The sequence below is a fragment of the Rhea pennata genome, chromosome 3 (assembly GCF_028389875.1).
Source record: "Rhea pennata isolate bPtePen1 chromosome 3, bPtePen1.pri, whole genome shotgun sequence".
Taxonomy (NCBI): domain Eukaryota; kingdom Metazoa; phylum Chordata; class Aves; order Rheiformes; family Rheidae; genus Rhea; species Rhea pennata.
The window spans coordinates 47,299,319-47,325,890 of NC_084665.1; the positions used below are offsets into that span (position 1 = coordinate 47,299,319).

The 26,572-nt window shown below is 46.6% G+C and overlaps 1 protein-coding gene across 3 annotated transcripts in view; it reads right to left on the minus strand.

Annotated features, from left to right (window-relative positions):
• The window catches only part of CAPN9 (calpain 9), a 29,630-nt gene extending 14,519 nt beyond the window's left edge, over positions 1-15,111 (minus strand). Inside the window, exons 1-8 of one of the 3 annotated variants that reach the window (XM_062573672.1) lie at positions 14,899-15,111; positions 7,951-8,020; positions 7,379-7,497; positions 6,816-6,949; positions 6,071-6,239; positions 4,349-4,432; positions 3,827-3,912; positions 1,933-2,010 (exon numbers count right to left, since the gene is read on the minus strand). In XM_062573672.1, the coding sequence (XP_062429656.1) occupies positions 1,933-2,010; positions 3,827-3,912; positions 4,349-4,432; positions 6,071-6,239; positions 6,816-6,949; positions 7,379-7,497; positions 7,951-8,020; positions 14,899-15,111 (953 nt within the window). The remainder of the gene's footprint in view (positions 1-1,932; positions 2,011-3,826; positions 3,913-4,348; positions 4,433-6,070; positions 6,240-6,815; positions 6,950-7,378; positions 7,498-7,950; positions 8,021-14,898) is intronic. The other 2 variants (XM_062573673.1, XM_062573674.1) reach the window with 2 other exon arrangements.
• Between the last annotated feature and the right edge of the window lie 11,461 nt (positions 15,112-26,572).

The following is a 26,572-nucleotide window of genomic DNA, read 5'->3' on the forward strand; positions in this document are numbered from 1 at the left end:
CAGCAAAAAGAAAAAGTTGGAGTCATAAACCTACAGACCAGCTGCAGGGTTTTTAACTGCATATGAGATAGTGCATGGTATCCTGGGCTCCCTTTCAGCTTCCAGAATCATTAAAAAATGACTTGCAAAGAGAATATTTGCTGAGATCCTTGACTGCAAAACTTTCAGGACTACTTCAGTAGGAACTAGTTATGGCCAACATGGAGAAAAGCCCTCTTGTACCTGACATTCCTGCAAAGCAAAAAGCTAATGTCTGCCATGGAGAACACGTTCTGAACTCTTGAGGAGCTAATTACTCGTCTACTACTCACTATTTCTAGCAGCAGGCTTCAAAACACCTCACAGAGATGACCACAGTTTTCCAGGGAGGCGAGCCAAACCACCACCAAGAGTGGTGAACAAACTGGCTGAAGGTCCCCACTGCAGAAGCAGGAATATAGCTGATTCTCCGTCCCCTCAGCTAAACTGCATCAACAAGCACCACAGTAGGAGCAAACTGAGAGCAGGAGAGAAGTGTTGGGGTTGCTCTTTCCGCAGTTGACCATTTACATGCCTTTAGGGATACACAGCATTTATTGTTCATGCAAAACCTGATGGGGAAACCATCAAGGTGTGGCTTAGAAGGGGTAAAGGGGCAAACACTCCTTAGAGAAATACACACAAGTCAAAAGGCATTAGGAAAAATAAATTTGATGGATTTGGTGGAGGGTTTCACAGGTAGCAAACTTGTCATACTGGTTTTGGAAGCATTTCATATCTTCTGCCCATCATTCTTGTCCGCTTAACCCCTTCAGGAAAAATTTCAGTCCGATAACTTCTGCTTCTGCTCTGAATGTTTGAGAACTGACAGATGCTGTATGAAGGCCAATATTTGCCTGTGTGCGCCCAACCTCATTCATTTTTATTGATTCTTTAAGAATTTATTTAGCTATTGGCCTAGTTCTGTTGGACAGATGAATTTCATTGTTCATGTGGTGCCTACTTGCACATCTGTATCTCTACTATCCGGACATGCTTTAAGGATATCAATAGCAAAATAATCCAAAATATCCTATACTTATAGTTGTAGATCTGTCACCAGACCTACTTTCTTCTGGAACTGTGAAAGTTTGAGATAACTTGTTTATGTGACCCAATGTGCTGCATCATCTATCTCAGATCACTTTTTAGGAATGTATATTAGGGCTAAAGGTGAACTTTGCTTTAATTCGCACAATGCTCTGGAATAGCCCTACTTCTCTAAATTTACCTCTGTGTAAAAGTGATGAGCATCTGGCCCCAGAAAATGTGACCACACATACTGCCTGTATTGCACAGCATGCTTGATGTACAGGGGGATTATGTAGAAGTCACCCATCTGCTGTCTGAGATCACAAATTTGGCATGAAGAACACTGCACTTCTAGAGCAATTTTCACTGTGTTATTTTTTCATGTCATTTGATCTTTCTTAAATCCTTCCATCATTTCACCCATATCCTGGTTTTCTCTTACTTACTGTAAGAAGTAGGGTTGCTTCTAAGCACTCCCTTCCTTACTGGCATATGACTAGTATCAACCCTTTCAACCCACTGTAGAGCAGAGATGAAGGCATTTCATAGGCAATGTAATACAGTACAATACTTCTCCCTGAGCTCTGGAGCCTGCCTGTGTTTGTGATAAGGATTTAAAGAGTGTTATGTTCATAGGAGAGGCATAGTATTTGAAATATGATAACACCATTACCTAAACTGACTTTTTAAACAATTTCTGTTGTTAAATAAGCATGTACACAAATAAGACGCACAGAAAACCAAAGGATTTCTGTCTGCCCTTTCTTTGGATGAACCCGAGCATTTCCTCACTCACAGATTTCACCCCGAGCTCCCCTTCTGGCCACTTTTGGCCAGTCAATTTCTGACGAGAGTCACATAGTTAAAAATGCCCTGGCTTACCAGAACTCTCCATCATCCAGTGCTGTCTGCGATAAGCGTTTCTGCTCAGATGGGCTAACCGAGCGCCACTCTGGAGAACTGCAGGAAAACAAAACTGAGCTTTACTAGAGTATATGGCATTAGTTTTCCTTGGCTCAGAACTGCTGATTGGCCAAATCAACAGCCTGTCCATCTTTCAGATATGTTTGGTTTGAGCAGCAGACACAGATGACTTTAAGAGGACCTCTGGACACCTCACATGGTGGCAGAAACCCTATGGATGCAGCTGGGAGCAGGACTGAGCGACTGGTCTGGATGTTGTTCCAGGACCGTCACATCTTTGATGTTCTCTGCATTCAGAGCTCTCACATGTAATAGCTGAAATACTGCTGTTGGTAAATCTCAAAGTTTTGTTAACTCTTGCTCCATCTTAAATCTGTTTTCCATCTGTAGCACCATCTCTGCCTTGAGGTCCGTCATTAATTTAGGGCCAGAGGTCTCTTCAAAATGGAGTCAATAGGGACAAAACAGGCTCCTTGCTCTGTACAGAGAGATCTGCTGGATAATGTGGGTTCTCAGTAAAGCCTTTCCCTCCATTTCAGTCATCCTTACAGCTCCAGCCATAGCTGGGCTGACAAGAAACAAAAACTCTGTGATGGCTTTTTGAAAAAAAATGGGAAATGAAGCTACTGAATTTCCAATCTGATATGAAAAAGTATGGAATACCTGGCACCTTGTGTGAAGTTTTTAATTCCAGCAATCATCACAAGATGTTAATACAGATTCCTGTATTTACCTGGAAGCTGCTCTGCTGTAACAGAGCTTTGTGCTGGCACCTTGAGCTCCAGAAAGCCTCCCACGTACAGAGTCAGAGCACCACTTTGCAGATACAGTACTTCAGATGAACAGCCTAAATTGCTGGATGACTGTTCTGATCTTAACCTCCCCATTTTTGGAGATCATCACTAATTATATATGCCAATTATCCTCATTTTTCTTCTTTAACATAACTAAGTATCACAGCTGACTCAGAAATATTTATTTATGAATCATGCCAAGGAAAGGGACATTCAAAGGAGTGCTATGGATGACCAGATGTCTCAGCAGTTTCAAAGAGCCATTCAGGTTACAGCTGCTCTCCTCTACATCTGTGTTAATCAAGAAAAACACATAAGAAGCAAGTGAAAGAAGACAAGGCTATGTATATATGAAAAAATACATAGAAAAAATATTTGAGGGGAAAATATAGTATGGCTTTTAACTAGATACATTTTTTTGGTATTGTTTATATTTCATTTAGCTGTGGTGGTAAAAACAGATCGGTTTTCAGACCAATCCTATTTTATTTTTGCATCTTTCCACAACTTTGGAGGGTGCCATGTAGAGATATGGGCTCATATAATAGTCATCTACAACCTGCAAGAACTAAGTGATATGTCTAGAAACTCAGAGCAGAGCAAATACAACTAGAGGCTCATAAGCTACTCAGAAGGGCTAATACAGCATCAATTTCCAGCTTACCTGCAGTAGGACAATGTATGGATGTTGTATTACATGTACTGTGGTGAAAGAGTTGCAAAAGATAAACCAAAAAGCCCTCCAAATGTGTATTTTCCCAGTGAGGGATGTCTTGGAAATATTTTTTTCCTGTTTATGTTAATACTTGATTTTTGCTAATTCTACATTTGAGGGAGTAAACCGCCTTGACAGTGTCTCTTTTCCTGAGCTGCCTTGAAAATGTTGAGGGTGACGTGTTAGGATGGCAGTAACACTGTTAAGCATGTGCAAGCTCTTCATTTAATTTTCTGGAAAATAGCACTGGCTGCAGAAAACTAGATGCAGGCCAGCAGCCTGGTTTTAGCCTTTGCAGTATGAGCTCACTGCCAGGCAAGCGTGTATGGTAGACAGCACGTACTTGTCACTCCATGGGCCGTTCCACTCCACCTGGCCCCAGGGATTCCTTATTCTTATGAGCTGCACTTTCCGGCCCCGATAGGTCACCTGCGGAAAGAGGAAATAAGGAAAACGTGAGTGTCACTAGCTGAGGAGCAAGTCTTCTCCAGTGTGCACAGGCTGCATAACAGTTCGGCAAAAGATGTGCTGCTATATGGAGGAGATGAGAGAGGGAAGGATGGAAGGCAATTTGGAGCAGGATGACTCCCCCTAAGACAGAGAACCGCTCAGCAGGAGCTGGGCTGGTGCCTTCTGCACAAGGGGAAGCAGATACACGCTCCATCACACTGGCTCCAGCTCCCAGCTCTGGCCGCAGGCCGGAGGAGCTGCTGCACACGCAGTCCTCTGGGGAGCTGAGGCCTGTGCTGTGGCCTGCTGAGACGTGATACCCTGGGATGTCACCTCCCATCCCCCTGAGATAAGGGGGTCTCTCCCTTGTCTTTGCCCAGGCCTCTCCTGGTGACACGGGACAGTGGGGACGTACCTCGTCGATGCCAGTCACGGAGTAAGCATGGCCCTTTATAAGCCCAAAGGGGGTTTTGGCTTCTGACTCGGCAGCACTGCTGGTCTAAAATATGAAAGAAAAATATGAATGTATTTCTTCGGGAGGAGACTCCAAATGGTGCCACTTGGTCTCTTCAAGGCACCAGGAAGGAGGTCAGTGGCTAGCCAGTACTGTGAATAGAGAAACCCTCTGTCTGCTTGCTGCAGACATCGATGGTGCAATGGTGTCCTTTGACAAAACTGAATTCCCTAGAGCTGGGAAGACTTTTTTTTTTTGGCACATCTTTTACTCGTGGACAAAGTAAGGCTTCAGCTTATGCAAAACTTGTGTGAATTTAACCTATCAGGTGGAAGATCCAGGCTCAAATCCCTTCTCTGCCTCTGTGGTTTTGAATCAACATCATTCAGGTTTCCAGGACATCACTCCAAGCTTTTGTTCAAATGCAGTTTGTATTGGGTAGGGGATGGGAAAAAGTGCTCTCAGACTGAGGTCAGAAGTTGATATGGTCTCATTTCATGCAAAGAGGCACTTGAGGGAGCAGTGATTGAACTGAAGTGTCCTATCAGCCAGCTGAGTATCATGCTCCCTCTCTAGCTCAATGAATATTTAAACAGTCCTTGCAAGCCAGAAAGCTCCATCAGGAGAGAGAGGGAAACTAATTTCAGAAAACACTGAACCCTAGAGCTGAAGGTACAGTCTCAAGCAAAGAGAGAGCTTGTGGAGAAGCTTTGCTCACAATCGAGCAGACAGCAGATTTGAGTCAACAGGTCTTCCTCAGCCGAGGCAAATGGAATGATTTGGCTACTGGCCAGAGCAAATGAAAGCCTCCCTCTTTCTCCCCTAGTCGGCACACTTCCTTTGCCCAAAAGGGATATGAAACATTTTGTGCTCAATGGGATTTTTTCTTTGCCTTGAAACTTCTTTTCTCTGGTTGCTCTTTCTAGTGAAGAAATCTGGCACATTGTTGTTTCCAAACAGCAGTTTCCCGTATTGGGAACAATAATGGGACTTTCTCCCTTGATGACATCAGATGTCCTGATGACTTCTTTCACAGAAAGTCTAAGGCACATGAGTAGTTTCTCACACTTCTGGACACGATGGTGTAAAGACATCTATGCGGCTGCTACCCACCAAGAACCTCTTCTATAGGAAAATGGGAGATACCAGTCTCTGGAAGGATAAATAGGATGCACCCTAAGCCCCAGTCACTGTTTCCAAGTGAGCATACTGATCCTGAAGAATGTGTTGTATCCCCCAAGTCCCTATAGGTGTTGTTAGAGAATTCAGGCCAGAAGAAGATTAATTTTGTTGTCTCTGGAGCTAGTAAATCCTCACAAGGTTATGGCCAACTTTAATGCTGACTCAGAGTAAGCAAGTAAGCCAAGAAATAAAGTTCACTTTCCCCAGGTGCTCACAGTAGCATCATTATTGCCTTAAATAGTGTGGCCATCACATACTGAGATGTGATTATTTTATTTTCTTTTGAAAAATTGTTTATAAACAATTGTTTATAAAATTGTTCATAGAATTGTTTTGAAAAATTGTATTATATATCTATCAGTTCACACCTATTATTTGCATAGTTTAGTGCATGTCCATCTAGTTGTCATTAATTTAGCCAGCCTTTGAAAAAATATTTTTTCTTTTACACAGAAACCACAAACCGGACTGAGAGTAAAGCAGCCCCCATTTCTTACTTACATCGATAGAGCAGCCCACCATTGAACATCTTTTCAGAGCTTTCTCTAGGATTTCATAGAAATTATCAGGAGCCCTTTTAACCTCATACATTTCTCCTACTCCTCCAGTGAAATCTTCCATGGCTTCTATTGTGCTGCCTCCTTTCAGGGCCTCGTAGCTGCCGTTCAGCCTGGAAAACACATGCTCGCCGTGAGACTTGCTTCTGAAGCTTTTGAGGATAACTGTGCTCAAGCATAGTGAGTGCTTTCTCATGTGGGCATAAAATCACAGCAATATCACTGAAATCAACAGAAGTACTCCAGAATATACCCAGGATGTATGTGAGAAGTGCTGGAATCACTCTGCTTTCCGTGTTAATTCCATTTTTAATTCATTCATTCCTCTGTAACTCTTAAGCCTGGGGGTTTCTTTCATTAATGCCAGTTGTTAGGCTGGCAAAGATGGGATATCATTACTGTAACACTGGCTTGCTACCTTACCAAATCAGTTAAAAATTAAGAGTTAGCCAGAACCATCATTTGAGGTCTCCGTGGAGGCATAAAGGCCAAATTTCAGGCTTTGATCCACCTCCTATTGTAGTCAACTAGTTGTGCCTAGTGATACACTGAAGTTGGACCAACTCGCAGGAGAAGATCAGAAAGGCAGCAAATGCAAACGCAAATGCAAATACAAAAAATTCCACTAGATAGAAGCTACTAACTTGAATTATGAATAATGTATGTACAAGGTGGTACACCAGACTTACTTGGCATAGGCTTTCTCTAGTAAGGCACTCCAAAATTCATTGTGTTCAGCTGAGTGCAGGAAAACCAAGCGGCCTTTGAAGGTGGGTAATCGATCGTCAACCACGACATCCAGCCACTCATTGTGCTGCCAAAACTATTTAGAAGGGAGGGAGCATGAGTTGGCTGACAGCATGTCATTTCCTGAAGCTAGCACACTGATGACTGAGTGCTTTTAATTATCAGTTAATTACAGTCGCAGGCTTGCTTAGAAGGCATATGTCAGCCATCAGTTCCCCTTACACTGTGTGAGGCTGTTCTGAAGGAAGTGTAATTTGTAAAAATTTTTCACTTTTAAGTAAATGACTAAGATTACAAGTGTACAGCTGTATTGTAGGTCCTGATTTGGATAATGTCACCCATGTGGTCGATGACAGCTGGTCACCTTATGATTCAAGCCATCTTTACATCGCACATGCACATTACAGACCCCAGTCCAACTCCTGATTTATCTTTAAGGCCTTACATCGTAAGTGGAGTTGGGAGGCCCCCTCAAAATGTGAAATGTTTTAGATGTTCATCTTACCTGAAAGTGAAATATTCCAGCATAATCTGGCCCAAAATTTTGATTTGGTGGCACCACCCTTGCTAATGTTTTTTCATTCAGTGTGAGAGAAGCGATGGCTGCTAACAGCCAGCAGTCACCTGTGAATTGAGAAGAAGGAAGTTTTTTTTCCTTCAAGGGGAAAAAAAGGTGGTTCAAGGGCCAGAAGAAATGTTATCTCAGTCAGCTGCCACCCCTGTTGAAATCCAAACGAGGGTCTGTGCTCCCCAGGTGAGATGTCCCTGCCCTGCACGGCCAGGACAGACCAACTGCAGTTTGGAGGCCCTGGTGGACGTAGGGCTCCCTTGGTCTCACAGCACCTGCATGCAGGGATCCTTCATCGACCTTGGCTCCTGCTGCCCCGGTATGATCCCTGGCACAGGTGGGAGGTGTCACCCAGGGGGAAGATGTGGTTAAGGTGAGTTCAAGGGTACCTCCTGCTTCACCGCTACTACCAGCCCAAATGAGACAGCATCCCCTCCTCGCCTGTGAGCATATTCTTGCTGCTCAGCACCGGGGTAGGCACCAACGCCTCCGCCAGGAGGTTCACTCACCGAGATCCCCTTGACAGATGTCAGTTCTTGTGGCTCCTCCAAGGATAAACTTGGGATCTTTGACAATGTCCTGGGAGAGTAAGAGAGACACAGAGATGATTTAAAATATGTCAGGGAACACTTCGCAGTCACTCTGAGCCCAGATGCGCAGCACTGTGTGGGCCACATGAAATACATTATCCTACCGCAGTGTAGCCACCATGAAAATGAGCTGGGGAACCCTTGCCAACTCATTAGAGTGCAGAGCAACCAAAGAATCAGCCAGCCTCACTTTTTTTTCCCAATTAGCTGGCTGCTAATGAAAGGCTGACACCTTCTATTCACCTCCAGGAAATTGTTAAAATACCCTAGCACATCCTGGTCCAGAATCTTGAAATTAGGATACAACCCTGGCTAATGGATTTTTGTTTTTCTGCACAACCTGTAAAAGCTAAAACTGGCAATTTTTCTTTAAATAAAGTCTTAAACCTTTTATTTACCTGTGTGTAATGCATAGAACATACAGTGGCTGACAACCATGAGACTATTTCCTCCTCAAACAAGCAAACAAAAAAGGCCAACTCCAGCCTTGTTTGTTTTACAGGGTCAAGTTGGTTTTTAGTAGGAGTTGACACTACCCACCCTTGTGTGCTCAGAGATCAGAGGGACTGAGATATATGATCATGGTGGCATTAATGCTATTTTATGAGCGTTCATCTGACTTCTGATTCAATTGCAAGTACCACAGCTAGATAGAAAAATTACATTGGTAAACCACTAAATGTGGCTCTCTTCTCCCCTTTCCTATGGACTATAAATTGAATTTAATAGATTGAACTCAATAGAAAAATGAGGAGAAGGCCATCCAATATGTTGCTAGAGGAGTATGCCTTTATTTAATCAGTCGGCCCTGATACTCTATGGCAGATGCTACTGCATAAAGCTGCTTTATGTAAGCAGCAGAAGCTTCTTAGAGGTTTATTTGGGAAAAAAAAGAAAGGAAATTAAACAGAGAAAAAAGGAATGCCTGAGCCTATTCCATCTTCCCACCACTGTGATTGCCTAGAAAAAATTGGATTATTTTTGGTTTATTTTACTTAATTTTATTAGGCCATTGGGGTAAGCTATTGATAGTCTTACTTAGTTTCCTGTGCTGATTCCTGACAAACCTGCTACTGTCCTCTGTTGAAGCTGTGACACTGTCCCAGATAAACCAGAACTGTTTTCAATCATGTTTTATCCCTGGATACTTTGTTCCCCTCATGATCCACCAATGCTCTTTAGGTGCTTCAAGTCTCGTGCTGGCCAGCATAGCCTGGTCATACTCCAAAGCAAATGAAGCAGCCTGAAATTTTGGCATGAGTGAACATACACTGTTTTGCCACGATTTTGCAGATGGCAATAGGCTAATATTGGTAGCAAGGCGGGCAGTGTCTCCACCATACAAACAGGGTGGCTGTTTGGAGATGTCATGCTTGAGGATGCAGCAAAGCTACTAAATACATACTACACAGTATTTGCAAAGGGTCACCATGACTGTTTAAAATCTTTAAACAAAAAGGTTTTTTTGGATGACCAGAGATGCTTTAGAGCAGTAGCAGCACGCATAGATGATGCGGTGCCTCACTCCAGGAGGGATAAAGCACAAGCAATTTCCAGTGAGCCAGGACAAGAAACATCAGCTTCTTGTTTTCCTCATGCCTACTACATTTTGTAGTAACCATCCACCTTCCATGAAGCGGCCATACATGAGAAGAGATGACCAGCATCACAGCAAACCATGCCAAGTCAGTCACTCCCTGTTTACACGAGCACACTTGCCACACCTGCTCCTTCCTGTTCATGGGTGAACTTGTCCCAGGGAAGTCACTCCTCCGCTGGGTAGCTTGAGCTGAATGGGGCAGCATTCCTCCAAACAGCTGAAAGTCTTCAGGAGGGCTGAGCAGTTAAAGACCATCTTGTGGCCAGGACAAGCAGAAGGAGAGATGGGTACATTTGCAAACCACTGCTGAAGGTGCCTGAAGCACCGTTCCCTGCTTGACTCACAGAGGAGCCTCATGTTAATTTAAGCTCTCTGCTTTGGATGTCCTTCACTCAGTGCCCACAGTACTGCTCAAAGGGGAGCTCAGGCTGCCCTGAATCCTCTCCGAATTATATATTTGAGACATGCAGTAGGCGACCTGGTCTTCTAGAAAAAAATCTGCAGATCCTTGTCAACACTGTTGTTTAGGGGCTCTCCTATAAAACCTGTAGCAATAGCAGGTCTAAATTTCTATTGCATCTTTGCTAGAGTGGTGTGACAAGGATGGAAATGACCTGGGCAATATCACTTTGCACAGGAGTTTATCCAGATAGGATATATCTGGCAAACGTCTCTCTATTAGCCCAACTGTAGAGCATGTCCCATTGAGAAAAGGGACAAGTGAGGTATCACCTACAGGCAGGAGTCCTAAGGAACTCACTACCTGTTGTCCCCATTGCAATCCCTCCCCCAACACACACATCTATCTATCTACGTAGGTGTGTGTGTGCCTGTGAATGTACATATGTGTAAGGGGAAAGGAGGTGGAAAGGAAGTGGCGGTGAGGTTGTGCCCTAGCCGCATCATCCCAGGCGTGCCAAGGGGGAGGCACTGCAGCACCCCATGTCCCCACTGCACTGAGCAAAGGGAAACCAAACAGCACCTCCACGTTACCTGGCCCGCCTGCTTGGTAAATACACTCAGTTATGTGTAGACTGCACATGAACAATAAAAAACACAGCTCACTGCTCTCAGACATAAATCTAACAGCAGCTGATAAAGTAGCCGAGCTTTAATAACATGCCTTATTTTAGCTCCTGGGGAACATAAATCTCATGGCAAGCACTGTATATAGCCGTTCCCAAGAAGCTCCAAGGAAAGCTAAGCCCATCAACTGTAAATTTTTTTGAAGCCAGTTCAGTAATATTCACCCAGACTTTCTATGTGCCCTGAGGGCAGCCCAATTTGAGCATCCACTAGCCCTCCAAGTCTGGCACTATCCTGGGACCACTGCTCCCAATGCTCTCTTTTTAAAAATGTCCCTCCATCGGACCAAACAGCTCTGTTTGTTAGCAAGGAACGAGATGAAAAGTCTTTGCACTAACAAGGACTTGACCGTAACTTACTCAGCGCGGCGAGGGTTTGCTAGCAGGCTGCCAGGTCCACGTCGTCCTTGCAGCCGGCCGGCTCCTAGGGAGCAGCATGTGCCCTGCAGCTAGCTGCTTTGGCTACGCCAGCCCTGTGCATATCTGCTCTCCAAACCTGACCTGCTGCCCACGTGCGCCCTGCCGAAGTTGATGCCCCCGTGCCTGCAGGTTTGTGAGTTAGCTGTGCTCGCCCTTCCGATGGGGCTCACTGAGCCCAGACCAGCCTTAGCCCCGCTTGTGGCTTCAGCAAGGCCCTCGCCCCTGGCCCGCGGTGCAGCATGGGCACTAACACCCGCTGCTTTCAGCGTTAGATACCCGACCACCTTTACGGGCAGTTGAGCCCATTTCCCTTTTTGCAGAGCAACATTCCTGACTGCCCATTAAACCAGTAAAAACCCAAAAGTCAGCCTGATCCCTGGGAAAGGAGAGGCAGAAAAGTGGTGGCCCCTCCAGGGTGGATGAAGAAGGTCACGTTGCTGCTTCAAGCATTTATTGTATCGAATGGGAGCCTTTGGTTTCTTCCCTGTGCGGTGGCACACTAAAAGCACCCTTCTTGCTGCCAACAGCAGCCAGCTGCGAGCTGCAAGCTGCAAGCAGGCGGCAGCGGTTCACAGCAGTGGCTCTCACTCGCTGAGATGAAGGATTCAGGCACCAGAAGATGCCAAATTTGTTCATGGCTTTGCCCTTTGGATGCTGCATCTGGAGCCTGGTTTTGCATTCAAATTAAAGCCTCGGCTCTGTTTTCCTCACTGAGAGAACATAGAAACACGGGAGCACCGAGACTTCCTCTGGGAATACGGCCTCAGGTCAACATAGCTCATCTCCTCTCCCTCTTCTTCCTCCAGAGATCTGGGAAAGAGCATATTACACAGCTCCACAGCTGACATATGGAGAAGTACTTTCAATCTCCTATGTCTAAAGCAAACAATAATAAACAAAATTCAATAAAAAGGAATTTAAAAGGTTTTGAACACCTGTTCCGTGTTCTCTGATACGCAAAAGAAGACCAAGCTCTATGGTTTTTGAATGTATATGGCAAAAATAATATTAAAGAGATTTTCAGACTGTATGGTATAATTACGTGCATCAGTATTTTCAGTATGTTAAGGGACAAAACCCAGAACTAAATTTTGCATTCACACATACAATACAGTAATTCAAGGATCTGCTTGCACAAAGAAATTGCCTAGGAGCAGGAAGGTGTAATATGAGAGAGACGAAAGGAGGTGACCTATACTCTCCTACTACTGCACTGAAGCTATGTTTCTTTTGACTCAAAGGAAAACAAATTACATCTCCTGAATCTCTGACACACATTTGCAGAGGAGGTACATGGAGTCCTAAGAAAGGCTGAGGAGGAGGCTGTTTAAGTGACATTATTTTTTGTGACTAGATTTCTCTACCTGACTGCAGCATACAGATCCTATCACACCGACTGTCAGTGGCTGTTCTAGTCAGGAGAAACTCCTCCTCAGTTCCTTCTTTACACTGTGGATTCACTTGACATTAATCTTACATCTGTCTTTCTTTTTGGTTGTTTGTTTATTTTTCTTTCTTTTCCATTTTTCATTCTTTTCATTTCATTCTTTTTCATTTTTCGTTCTTCAGCTGACATATCTCTGACTTTCTTAGGCACTGTAACTATTAGAAATAAGTGGTAGATATACTGGCTATCCCAGCAGTTTAATTTAGATATAAATTAAGCAGAAAGAAGAGAGGAGACAAGAGGAGATGAGAGGAGAGGGGAAAAAAAAGCAAAAATTATATTTTAAGATCTATTTTAAAGGTTTCATTTATAATAAAAAAGGACAGCAAAACAAAATTACTAAGTATCTTCCTGAATCCTAGAGCACTTCAGATTTATGCAGAGATATTCACCAGGTGCCAGTCAGTGTAGCTCACTGATTGCACTGGGAGATCTAGAGAGTAGTGTTAGCTGAGGGTCTTGTTCACGCTGTACGCATACATGTATTCATGCAGATATACACATTTTAAACTATCAAGAAAGCCCCCTCTACCCTCATTACAAAAGATTAAACTCTTACTGGGTCTTAATCTTTGGAGAAATATTATTTGGTCCCGTAACTACCTGTATTCATTGTGCTATTCTTCATCCAGGCTACCATAAAATACTGGTAGGAGAAGTGACAAAAATCAGTCACTGCGAAAAGCAGTTTGAACACACGCACACATACACGAAGAGCTTGTGATCACACCTGCAGCTACCGCGGCTTTGCCAGCTGAGCCATGGCACCCAATCCAGCACGCGCTCCAGGCCTATATCCCACTTGCAAGGTAAAACCTATCAGTTCAAAATGGTGTTACAGAGCCTCTATTTTACTGCAGATCCTAAAGGATATTAGAGATGAAGCTGATTCAGCTTAAATGCTGAGGAGCCGGCGGAGAGCGTAACTCAAACCTTGTCCTTACACATCCTCCCAGCCTCCCCTGAGCTGTATTTCTTGCTGTGCTGCTCACAAAATTTCATCTTTTTACAGCGGAAATTGGAGCCTAAAGGCACATCCCACTTCAGGTAATTTTTCTTCCTGGAAATATTCCCAGTTCAGCTTACAAAGGTCCCAAAGGAGGAAGCAACAAGTACACCAGACAAACCACTGCCCCGGGTACCACAGGCAGTAACATGGGAGCCCTCAGCTGCTGCCGGTCACATCTTGGAGCCAAGTTCAACACTCGTGAACCCCCGGCTGGGAAAAATGCCAGACCAGCGCCTAGCGTTTGGCCACAGGAAAGCCGTTCTTCCCGGCCTGGCGGCACAGGCACTTGCACTTTGGGCTGCAGGATGGCTGCACCGCCACATCCTGCCGGCAGCATCCCAGCCCGGGAGGCAAAAGCAGCGGTGGCAGTGCTGGTGGAGAGGCCCGTCCTTGCAGAGGGGAAGCGGAGAGGGGAAAGAGGTGGAAAGCCAGGGCAGGCACCCTGAGGACTGGGCTTGCTGCCGCTGGCACGTGCGGTGTGGGGCTGTCTCCTGTTTCCTCAGCTGAAATCTCTCCAGCAGTAGTAACTTCAGCTCTGCTCTGTAATGGCACTACGTTAATGATCAGACACTAAGGCCTAAGTCCTACAGACTTAGCCAAATTTTAAAGCCATTTTTAAGCTGATTTTTGCTCTTCTCCTCTCATTGTTATTGGTAAAGAAAAGTTTTCTATTGCAGGAGAAGCTTTTAGATCATGAAGAAAAAGAGAATAAACGTCTTAATCATTAAGAAGGAAATGAAACTTAGCAGCAAATCTTTTGTGGCTATTAGATGCGGAGTTAATGGGGAGAAGGAACCTAGAGTGATGTTGGATTTGTGATCAAAGAGCATATGATTAGTGAAACTCCAGGCTGCCATGGTGTTATTAATGACTGTTACGCAAGATGCATTAGAAGGCACTCGTCAAGCCCGTGGCTGCTGCTGAACGGCTCAGTAACCTTGGCATGTCTGCACTCTCTCAGCGCATTTCATGATGTAGGCAAGCAAGGAAGCATGAGACTTTCATACTTCAAATATTTTGTTGTTGTTTTTGTTGGGCTTTTTTACATTTAACTTTAGTTACAATCTTTCCCCATTAACGGCACTTGGGTTTTAAATGTTTATAACGTATTCATAATACATTTTACCCTAAATCCCTTGTATGTCCGCTTATTTCCATCCTAACTTTGCTGTTTTTCGGCTCTTAGGCCCAAGAGAAAACTGATGAGAAGTTGTTGGTACATACGTGTATGTACGTAAAGCATGTCTATGTAACAAGAAAAGAGCAGAAAACCTGTATCAGATCCTTTGGGAAGCGGCGTACTCACCCCGGGCCTCTTCCAGATGAAGGGGACGGGTGGCTTCTCGCTGAAGAAGAGCGACGCGTCAGTGGCGGGGAAGTCGGGGTCCTCGAAGAGCACCCCGCGGCGCCGGCACTCCTGCCGCAGCGCCTCGTAGCCTTGCCCCGAGCTGTGGGTGTCCCGCGCGTCCCGCGGCAGCGCCGGGCGCCGCGGCTTCGCCTCCCGGTATGGGTAGGGCATGGCTGGGCTTGCCCGTGCGGAGAGAGCGGCGTGCGGGATCGCTCCTCCGTCGCAGCCGCCGGAGTGGCGGTGCCAGCCCTGCCCGGCTGCTCCACTTCGGGAGACGGAGGGGAAAAAAAAGAAAAACCCACCCTGAAAGCAAACAGGGAAGCGGAGTGGCCAGGGCCGGGAGCGGCCGGGTGGCACCCGGTCCTCCCCCGGGGATGGGGATGGGCGCTGCGCTGGCGGGAGCACCGCCCGGCCGGGAAACCCGAGCCGCACCACGCCGAGCCAGAGACGGCCTCAGCGTCTTCGCCCAAGTCCCCGCGCCCCAGAGAAGCGGGGCCGGCTCGCAGGTTGTTCCGGTTGCATTGCATATGCGTGGGGGGACAGCAGGGCTGAAGGTGGGCTGGAAAGCAGGTGGCAGCGGGGAGGTGTAAATGGGCAGGGATGTTGCGCCGAGGGCGGTCCGGTCCTGGGGTAAGGGTGGTGGTAGCTGGTGGGGAGGACATGGATATTCCTCCATGCCTGGAAAGGCAAAAGATGTCACCGTGTTGGTACAAATTACAGCTCCTGTAATGCAAAGCACAGTCCTGACTGCCAACACCGCTCAGTGCTCCTCTGCTTTAACCAGCCCTGTGATGGACCAGTGGAGTCTACTGCCAAGAGATGAATTATGGAGAGCAATTAGGTGAAACAGCATTAATTCCTCTCTGTTTGACTCTTTTTCACAGCAGTGCGTGAGGAAAGTGTTCTTCCTGGGAGCGGAGAGTCCCGTGTTTATTCCCCATGGCTGCGCCCATTGCAGAAGCCTGTGGGCTCCCAGCCCAGTGCAGGTTCCCACTGCCCCGGTGTATGGATGCTGTCCAAATGTGTGGTGTGAGGCAGGCCTTGTGCTCCAAAGATGGGGCTCGCCTGACCCAACTTTAAGTCTCCAGAAGGGAGTCATCCGGTCTGAGCTACTCACCTAGGCTTTTTCTACAGGCAGTGCAGAAGACCAGCACTTCCAGACAGTGATCCATCATGTCCTCATCCTGAAGTCCCTCTAGAGATGCCCACGACTTTCATTTGCTTGTAGAGGCTCATGAACTAGCTTCAGCTAGTCCACCGATTAAATGTATGTAGTCAAGTGAAACGGATTCCAGCTAAGGGGCTAAGGCAGGCAAAGGGGAAAAGTGCAAATAGAAGCCCAGGGAGATGATGGTGCCCAGTGTCCCACATTCAGTCAGTGGCAAAATCAGGAATGTACCATATCCATTACCGCTCTGTGTGGGCCAATGGATATTTCCACATGCCAGACTGATGTGTTGACAGGGAAAGGAGGTGTTCAGCATTCTGGACCTGCAGACTCCATATCTACAACAGCCCAGAGAGGCTGATCGTATATCACATGAGGGAATTCCCACTTTTCAGAGTTTAATTACATACAAAAATCTGTGGCATGAAAACACTAAAAAGGTGCAAAGCATAGTGCCAAAACTAGCAGATGCCTAGATTAAAGGCTGCCTATGCAATAATTAATAAATGAGGTTACTCCCTGTTCAACAAGGGTAGGGCAAGTCATGTCGTAGCTTCTGGCTGAGTAAATACTGCCTGCTTGGAGGACAAGATAGCAAAGGCCTCTTACTTACTTGCAATGAGGCACTGTTAATACACCAGTCTATGATTATTGCAAATATTTTGCAAACAAATGCAATTAATTCCCAACAGGCCACCTCTGGAAACCACTAGGCTCCTGTGGTCTGTGAACATCACTGTATGAGCTGCATGACCTAACAAGATTTCAAGGCTACAGAGCAGCATCATGAGTGATGCACAGGCTGGCAACATCCTTTAAAACTGAACACTGTTTTTTTCTCCAGACACCATTATTAAATGCTTGTTCCTGAAACACCCTGAGTTTTATCTGTTAACGTCAACTCTGGCTCTAAAACATACAGAGACTGTGAACAACAGCTCAATAGTAGTTGCCCCTAGACATTTCCCTTCCACGTAGCTACAACGCTTATCTTGTGACCGCTCGCGAAGGGGTCACCACATGCATATAGCGCTGAAGAAGTGGTTGCTCTATCTGAGGTGTTTTGGGTGAGTGAAACTTGCTGAGAGCAGACAGCCTCAAACATGCTTATAGCTGACTCATTTTGTCCCTGATGTGCCTTCTCTGCTGAGGAACATCTATCTCTGCCTACGATCAGCAGGGATTTGGGGGCCTTATGCTCCTGCAGGCCCTACTCTTCCAGGTTAGGACCATACGTGCAATGATGCAATTTACTGGCTATCGATGATAAGCGCCTGCCCCGCGGGTGTAGGCAGCTTGGGGAGCCCACGGCTTTGTTAAATACACTGCTTGGGAGTCACTGAGCGCAGCCAGGGAACGCAGTCTGGAGATTCTGCTTTCTCCTTTGCCCAGTGGTATTTGCTCCTTTTCTCCAGAGTTTTTAGGAGTCTTTTCTCTCTCTATTGCATCTTAGTATGTTCTTGTGACACACAAGTGGTGCTCATATGGAGTTATTTCTTTCAAATCTTTTTCTATCAATCATCAGCGTCATCAGGTCAGACTTTTTTGGATCTTCTTTTTGTAGAGAAGGCAAAAAAATGTTTGATTTGTTTTTCTATGGGTTTAGCCGCTTTTTATCTGAGGGGGATTTTTATTCTCTCTCTCACCAGTTGTAATTCAAGGTGCCATAAAGAAACGCAAAAGACCTGATCTGGGAAATTATTATTCCCATTTTCCTTGGCCTCCTACTTCAGATTCGTACTACAGCTCTGACTTTCAGGCTGCACCTGCCAGCATCTGGCATGGATTTTCTTAGTCACGCTTATGTAATTCCTCCTCCACCAACATCAGGCAGACCCTGGTCATTCAGGATTTAAAGTTGGTTACCCAAATGACAGCGACCTGATTAAGTCTTTCATAACCCTGCTGTCATTAAAGCTCATGCCCTGTTATCAATTTAACGTTGGAGGGTTTATCCATAGCCTTTGATCCGACTGATCCCAGGTTCCCCAGTACTTGTTGCCTTCTAGCTAATCCCTTCAGTGTGATCTGTCCTTCTCTAAGTGATCGTCTCAGTTAGCTGGTTTCATTTTGTGCCTTTTCTCCAGGAGTTTGGGAGACATCAATAGTTTTTGTCCTGGTCCCTCTCTATCTCTCCCTGTATTTGCAAAGATTTATGGATACATGCTATTATGTGTACTCAGGTTTCATGTCCGCCCATGAAATTCAGCAGCTCTCTGTCCTTCATTCCTCCTCTGAATTTGTATGAAGTGGTATAAGATATGTTTGTCCTAAGATTAGTCTCATTTAATACTGGTTGGCACCTTCTGAACTTTACATTGATTTGAATCCAAATGCTGTAGTTCCAGTCACATGAAGCAGTGCTGTTTCTTACAGTTTTCATTACTTTGGCTCAACGCCGAGGGTGGGACCTTACCCAGGGGCTTTCAGCCCTCCGCTCTGTTCTTGGCAGAGTTTGCCCATGCTCCTGCACATGTCTTTTTGCAAACTGGGGACATTTTATAACACTAACAACAGCTGAGACCACATGAAATTGAGTGCAGCTTGGGATGCTTTTTTGGATTTTTTGTGGACTTTTTTGGGGATTCCAACAATAGAGTAATACTTTGAACTTCCTCTGATGTTTCTCTACAAAGGAGTTGGAACATCCTTCTCTTTCTCATTTCTAGAGGCAGAAGTGAGCTAGAGGGAGGGGAAGTGAGAAAGGCCATGTAGGGCTTTAGGGGTTGTGCTGGGATTGAAAGCCAGGCCTGAGGACTAGGTTGACCTACTAAATGTCATGGACAGCTTTGTGAAAATGCTGGAGGACAATGAGAAAGATGGCACTGGAAATCAAGAGGAAAGATTTTAAAAGTGCCCTTTGAAAACCCATGAGCTGACTGAAGAAAAAGAGAAACATCTTGAAGAAAACAGAAGGTATCAAAATTCCATCCAAAGGAGGAAGCCAAATTTACAGCGAATGCTCATTATCATGTAGCATTTTGCACAGAGGTGACAGCTGGAGGCCGCAGCCAGCCTGCCTGCTTTCACTGCATTGCATAATAGCAAAAGGTCCTGCCCTGAAGAGGTGTCGATCTCAGAGAGGTGTCAGTCTTAGAAGCAATCCATGTTCACACTGCCTGCGGCTGACCCTTGAGCTATGGCATGCTGGCATGGGCCAGGTGCTCCCGGGGCAAGTGGAGGCAGCTGCTGAGTCGTCACCCTGATTTGGGATGCTGTGTGTGCGTGTGTGTGCGTGTGTGTGTGTGTGTGTGTGTGTGTGTGTGTGTCCTTTCCACCCAGCATTGCCTGTCAGGCTGTTCTGTGCACCCAAAAAGAAATACGGAGCATGCTTTCCTGTGTGCTTCAGTAAGTAATTACAACACTCTCTGAGCTGGCAGCAGATGTACTGTTATTAGACAGTCAACCGAACGCTTTACCAAGACAAACAAGAACTGCTTTCAGAGCTGCTATTGCAGGATCTTGCCAGAGTAACCTATACCCTTCTGCATTAATTCGTTTACCTAGAAGAGGGGTCACCTTACAAACATAAGGGTGCTCTTAAGATTATTTTCATTCTTTTTTTCAGACTATGAAACACTGAGTGCTGATGTGGGGGAAGAGCCAAGTTGCAAAATGCCTTCAAACCTCAAATCAGAGGAAATCGCTATGGGAACTCAGATTTCCCTGGGCGAATGGTTGCGAGAGCACTCACTGAGCTCTTTGGGGACCTCATAATTTCCAGGGGCTTTTGTTAGTGTGTGTTTCAGCATCCTGACTGGAAGCAGGAGGCAATTTTTATTCTTTTCTCTCTAAGAAGATCCTGGGTTGAAATTACTATTCCCCTAAAGCAGTAAGCTAAAATGTTATTTCATGCCTTTATGCTTAATATTGAAAAGGGAGAAAAATAAAGTAAGATAAAATAAAATGGACCCTAAGCTGCAGCAAACATTTATGTATTTGCTTAAAAATGATCAACTAAAAACAAAAGTGCACAAAATTCTGATTTGTAAGAGGAAGTATTTTTTTCTATTTACCTTTGAAACCTCAAAATCTTTCTTTCCTTATTTCCTGTAAAAAAAAATTACACAGGTGGGTAAAAATTTAAGCTTTGCCTTCCCTTGCTCTCAGAATTACTGGTTCAATAATGTAAAGTGAAGCAATTGCATTTCCAAATGTTATTGGCCCTATAGCCACAAATACTGATGCTAACACAGCTGCTACGACATGCATAGCTGAGATGCGGAGGCCCTCCACAGGGAGGCACCTTTGCCTAAGAAAAGAGGAAGACACAGAAATCCATGCAGTTCTGCAGTGTGCCGGGTCAGCTCTTGGCTTTAATGAGTTTTCCTTCTTTCATACATTCAAAGAGATCTACACAGGCATTCATATGGAAGTTGGGTTCCTACTTTCACACAGAGTTAGTGAAGCTAGTTCTGGAAAAGCTGTGATGCAGCTACATGGCACATTGCAGCTCCAAGGAGAGAGACTAAACAAGCTGTAGCAACCTGGGCAGCCTTAATGTAATGCTGCCTGGTTCAGTCTAGCTGTTTTCTATCGTCTTTGCCTCTTTCTAGCAGAATCCAAAAGAGGGAGGGAGTCCAAGAGGGCTATCGATTTTGCTCTGGGGAGTTATGCATCCTTCAAATTAAAGTGGCTCTGAAAGCTACATCCTTGTCTTGGATCTCCAAAACCTTTTGTCTTTTTTTCTATCATAGATTATATTTGGAGCAGTGAAAAAGATTTCTGCCTGCCCCCAAAAATTGCAGCATTGCCCCTGTTGCTGGCTGTTCTCATGGGAGCTGCCTTGCAACAGCTAGCACATCTCAGACTGGAAGAAGCTCTTCACCACCGCAACAGAGGAGCCAGTCTGTTTCTCACTGAGGAATTTTACAAGCCATGCACACATAAAGCTGCTCCTCAGGTGAGGCAGGGTGAAAGGGGAAACCATCACAGATACTCTTCTCCAAAGAGCACTAAGTAGCAGCCAAGATATGAGTCCTGCTTCTTGCCCATCAAGGGCAAGCAGCTGTGGGCAGAGGAGGAGGGATGGAGGTGGCTAGAGGGATGCTGAGGAGAAGATGAAGGGGAACCTGCTCTTGCCAAAGGCATAGGGATACCCCAGCTTCCAAAACATCTTTCTAAGGCTCTGCTTTTAATTTCACTAGATTGCAGCCTTTTCCAGCCTAGAATACCACAACTACCTTGCATGGTCCCCTGGGAAAAATTTGGCTCAAGACCAAAAACTGTAGGGAGAGTGTCAAAATCCTAGTAGAGCAAGCAAAGTTTAGCCTCTTGAGATGTTATTTAGATGATCCTCAGCAAGAAAATCTTCACTAAACATAAATGCAGTGACCTTGCAGTGTTCAAGGGAGTGGGATGTTTGGTGATGGAGCCTTTTGGAACTGAATATTGTGGCCTATCATGGACAGCAGTCGCCAGGCTGCTGTCCTCACTCGTCTTGGGGGAACAGCTTGAAGACTTCAGCAGCTGACCAGCTGGGAAATGTGGAGAAAGTGCAAAATGCCTCCCTAGTGCAAAAGCATCCAGCAGGAAAATATCACAAAAAAAGTATCAGCTCTCATAGCATAGTTTGCCCCACTGCTTTGACCCAGAGACCAGACTGTACAGGCATAGCCATTCCTTGCCTTGCAGCTGTCAGAAAAGACTATTCTGAGGTATTCACACTGGGCTGAGTCAAGAAACATGTATTCTTGTCCTTGAGATGTTACCAATCTACTCTGCACAAATCATTTTGCCTCTTTGTGTCTGTTTTCTCTTTTTGAGCAGACTCACTCTGTCTTGGCTACTTGCACTGTAAGTTGTTCAGGCAAGAACTGCCTCTTAACTCTGCAAAGGTACCACATGTGCCTCAGTGAAGGACCCAAAATCTATTATAGAGTGCCATGATAACTGTTATGCTCCCTAACGTATTTTGAGGTCCTTTGCCCACGTAAAAAATGTGCAGTCATGCATGTTTGTCCATATGCTCACTGTGCATTGGATCATTCTTAAAATGTTATTAAAAATTGCATCTTCCATTGGGAGAAGAAAAAAAGTTTATAAAAATTTAAAGAAATCTGTATACCCAGGCCATGCAAACAGAAGTCTTATCAAACCAAACATAATTATAAGCTGAAACAAAGTAAGATAGTGTTAATATAAGCTCATGTGCAGGTAATAAGTCATTCGATGTGCTCCACAGATAGGCTATGACCAATGCAAAGGCTTCCCTCGACGGGAAATTTTCATGGAGAAGCTTTCCACACTCTGCATACTGGAAGCACTGCCGCTTGCCCTGTTGAGACCAAACCAGATTATCACTCAGCAAATGATTGTCCAGAGAGATACGGCCCAAAGGTGCCTTCCTGTGCTTGAGTGCGGCTCCCCCTCAGTCTGCTGAACTAACTCCAACTTATGTAAAAGTCATCAGTGCTTCTTGCTGCCTAGCAGCTTTTTCTTGTCTATCTGACATCCTCAGGGATGAGCCCTGCAAGATGGTGCCTGTGATGGTACCAGGTCTTATGCAAGGGGATTTGTGTTGGCTAAGGCCTGTACCCGCTGTGGTAAATCAAAGGAAAAAGGAATAACAGCATCACAAGAAACAACAGAAATGGTTTTGCTTTGTGTTCTCCCTGCTGCTGTCTTCTCTGCAAAGAAGGCTGGCAGCCAGGCTAGGACCAGCATGGTCCATCATGGACTATTTACAGCAAAGCCGGAGGTGATGCCTACAGGAGTGACTGGCATGGCCATGACACCTCAGCTGTGGGCTCTGCCTGAAGGAGTCTCTCCATGTACGAGGGAGGGGGTCACAGTGCTGTAAGCACCTGGGTGCCCAGCCACGTTTCTACAAAAGGAGTCCAGCCTCTGGCCTCTATCAACCCTGCTGGCTGTGGCAGAGCCAGCACAGCCCACGCTGTGCCAGAGACATGGGAGAGTGGGAGGCTGACCGTACCCCCTTCCAACGTCACCCTGATCTGCCCTGTGAGGAGCAGCACATTTCTGGGTTTTCAGAAAACAGCCGAGAGCGGGGCCTCAGTGCACACCAAAGTCAGTGACCAGCCAGCGCTCAGCTCCGCACAGGCCAGGGCAGAGGGACCTCCACCTTGGTGGCGGCCAGTTGCCAGCCTAGCAGGACATGTGCCATGTAACTTCACCTGAGGGAAAAGCCAAGTGCAGCTTTGGTTCACTTTTACTCTGCACATTTGACCCTAGAATTTGGCTGGGTGCACGTGGTCCTTGGGTTTTGTGCCTGTTCCCTTAGAAATTTTTCCATCACTCCTCACCGTGAGAACCTGCTGCAGAAGCGGAGGTGCCTGATTATCTCTCTCTTTCATCATTTGTACTTTGAACTCTATCATTTAAAAGCTTTTTTGCAATCCTCTTTACACAAAAATTGGGCAAGAACTGATTACTTCCCTCCTCTTCACTAGCTACTTTTATGGAAAAGTCTTTCCAGCCAACAAGGGCAGAAGTCATACAAAGCCATTTCTTATCAAAGTAACATTAAAATAGTTTTAAAAATTACTTTGCCCAGCCTTTCCCCACCAAAGATAGCACAAGTAAATAAATAAATAAATAAAAGCAGGCCTAGGGCAGCTTGCCACAGTTCTCACCGGGAGAGGGCAAAAGGGGCTTAGTTCTGTGCAGGAACCTCTCGACACTGCACGAGCTCTGCACCCCCTCTTCCCTACTTATTTGCTCTGGAAGAAGTCACCGTGTGCTGCCGAAGACGAAGAGGGAGATTTCAGACCCTGCTACCACCCCTGTGGTGCCTGCGTCTTGGATAAGAGAGAAAAGAAATTGGCTGCGCGTATCGACGGGGAATACAGGCCTACGGTTACCAGATTAAACGCGCAGGCTGTATAAACGTTCGTGCCTGCTTCTCCGCGAAGGTGCTCTTAGCCTTGGGAGAAAGCAGTCCTCAAGGCCGGTAGCGGACGGGGGTGTCGCTAGGTGCAGAGCTCTGCAGCTCCGTCGGCGGCGGGCCCCGTCGGCCGGCGGGGTCCTCGGCCGTCCGCCCCGCCGGCGCGAGTGGCGGACGGGCCGGGGGGAGGCGGAGGAGCGGCTCTGGGCCGGAATGGGGGCGGCGGCGGCGGGGGGGAGCCGGGGCGCCGCTTATGCAACCGCGGGTACAAAAGGGAGAGCGGGGCCGGGGCGGAGCGGAGCGGGACGGAGGGAGCGCCGCGCCCGAGGAGCGGGCTCCGGAGGTGCGTGTTTCTTCGGGCTGGGGCAAGGCGGGAGCCGCGCGGGCCCCCCCGGGCCGCGCCGGGGCAGGCGGCGTAAAGCCGAAACCGAAGCCGCCAGCTCGGTGCCGGGCCGAGCCAGCTTCCTCCCCGCGGCGCGAAGCGGCGGCGGCGAAAGCGGTTCGGGCTGCAGGTTACGCGCGAGGGCCCGGGGGCTGCTCTGGTGCTTCTCGCACGGGGATGCTCGGGCGGGAGGAGGAGAAACCACCTGGAGCACCCTGGGCCGTTGGTGCAGGCCCCGTGCGCGGGGCGGCCTGTCACACGGGGCCTCCCTCAGAAGCGCTTTCGGAGCTCCCCGCAGCTAAGGCGGGCGCTGAACCGGACTCACCGTCAGGCCGCGGCGCCGGCCCCCGTCCGGTTTTGCTGTTTGATCGCCCAAAGAGGAGAAGCGGCACGGCAAAGCTGGAGGGGCATTTCAAAAGCCGCAGAGGGACCTCTGAGTCCCATCCCTTGTGCACAATATTATTTGGGTGTCCTAGGACCTGAGAAACCGAGGCTGGGAGGGGTAAATTCCCTGTGGAGGATGGGACCCGGATCTGGCGACCTAGTCCACCTAGCTTTAATCCTTTCTTTTTCAGCACATTTCGTTTTTAAGAGAAAAGCAAACAAACTTTTGATGTTCTGGATAGGTTAAGAAGGAAAGAAAGGCTAGAAATTGAGAATTTACTTAATCATTTCACTCTACATGGGAGACAAATATCCCACATACTCATGAGCTCACAAGCTGCAAGTCAGAGATTAAAGGCAATTTATCCAAAAGAGAAAAATCTGGTCTGATAGTACAACAAAATCTGATGGTACAAACAAGGAAATGTGCATTTTCTTGATTCTGACATAAAGTGGGCTGAGTTATTTTCCAGTCCTAGAGTAAGTTTTTTCTGCATAATGACGAGTCGGTGTCCATCTTAGTAAATGTGTAACTGCAGGCTGCCCACACACACTGGGTCGGGTTAAAGGTTGTATATTGATCTGTAGACTCTTCTATGAATCCAATGTTAAGTTTCTTCGGATCCTATCTAGCCTGATCTAACCGCTTGCAGCCTCCCAGCTCGTGGTGCAAAGCGGCTTCGTGCAGTGTCATTGGAGACGTTCAGGAAGGGACCTCCCCTTGGAAAGGCCATAAATCCACCTGCAAGCCCAACATAGCCCTCCAGGAGCAGAGAAGGTGCTGAGAGGAGCCTGTCTGTCGTCGGAGGGGGAGATTCAGACAAGGACGGAGGCTAGTAAGCGCGCTTATTGGCTTTGCTTTGAATGCCATTTTTTCAACTCAAGATTTCATGCTTTTGTGAAAGGTTGTGGGTCGACTCCTCTGGGGAATACGATATGTTTGCTCTCCGCAAATCTGGCTTAGTGTAAGTGCTGGCAGTGAGAATCGTCCCTCTCACTGCTTCTGTTCATGAGAAAGCAGTTAACGCCACGGCTCCAGTTGCGGCAGAAAAGCAAACTCCAGGCACCAGCTGAGCCTCGTGACACAGCCATAGGTTTGGAGCAGGTGACACAGAGTCTTTCCAACTGCTGCTACAGGAAGGACTGAGGAGGCCATCAGAGACACAGAATCATGATAGAGAAGAACAGAGAGGGCAGGACAGAGCCTCCAGTTCCTGACTTTTTTGTTTCTTCTCCTGAGCCTGGCCCAATCTGGAAAGCACAGAGGAGAGAAGTGTGGAAATGTACTAGCACAGTGACTGGGTTAAGTATGGAGAGAAAGTTGGAAGGACACCTCCTAAGGTAATTTTTTAACCGGTCATAAGCAATATGGAAGCCCTGCAGTGCTGCACGTCCCCAGCTGCAGGACCGGGCTGGGAGCGTGCTACGTGTGCTACTTGCTGTGAGGCAAAGAGAGATAGAGGAAGGGAGCAGAAGGGACAGCAGCAGCGACTGCCACTGCTCACGTGCTAATTTAGAGGATGGGATGGAAGTTAACAGGGAAGAGCAAAACTTGGGTGAAGACATGGAACTTGAGCTCTGCAGCAAGTCTTACCCCAGGTTTGTGTGGAGTAAATCATTGCGCGTCCGACCTGCAGGCTCTAGCTAGGAAGAAATTCAGACATCCTGAGGGGCCATCGCAACAGCTAACGATCCTGTTTTGCATACAGTCCTGTTAGATAAGAGCCTACAATCCGGGAATGTAGACGCGCACATTGACATGCCTATGTGCTTGGCAAGGTGTATATCTAATTGCCAAACATCTATGCATCTTGAGTTTTGTGTTTGCAAAAGAGTGGTAATGCCACAAACT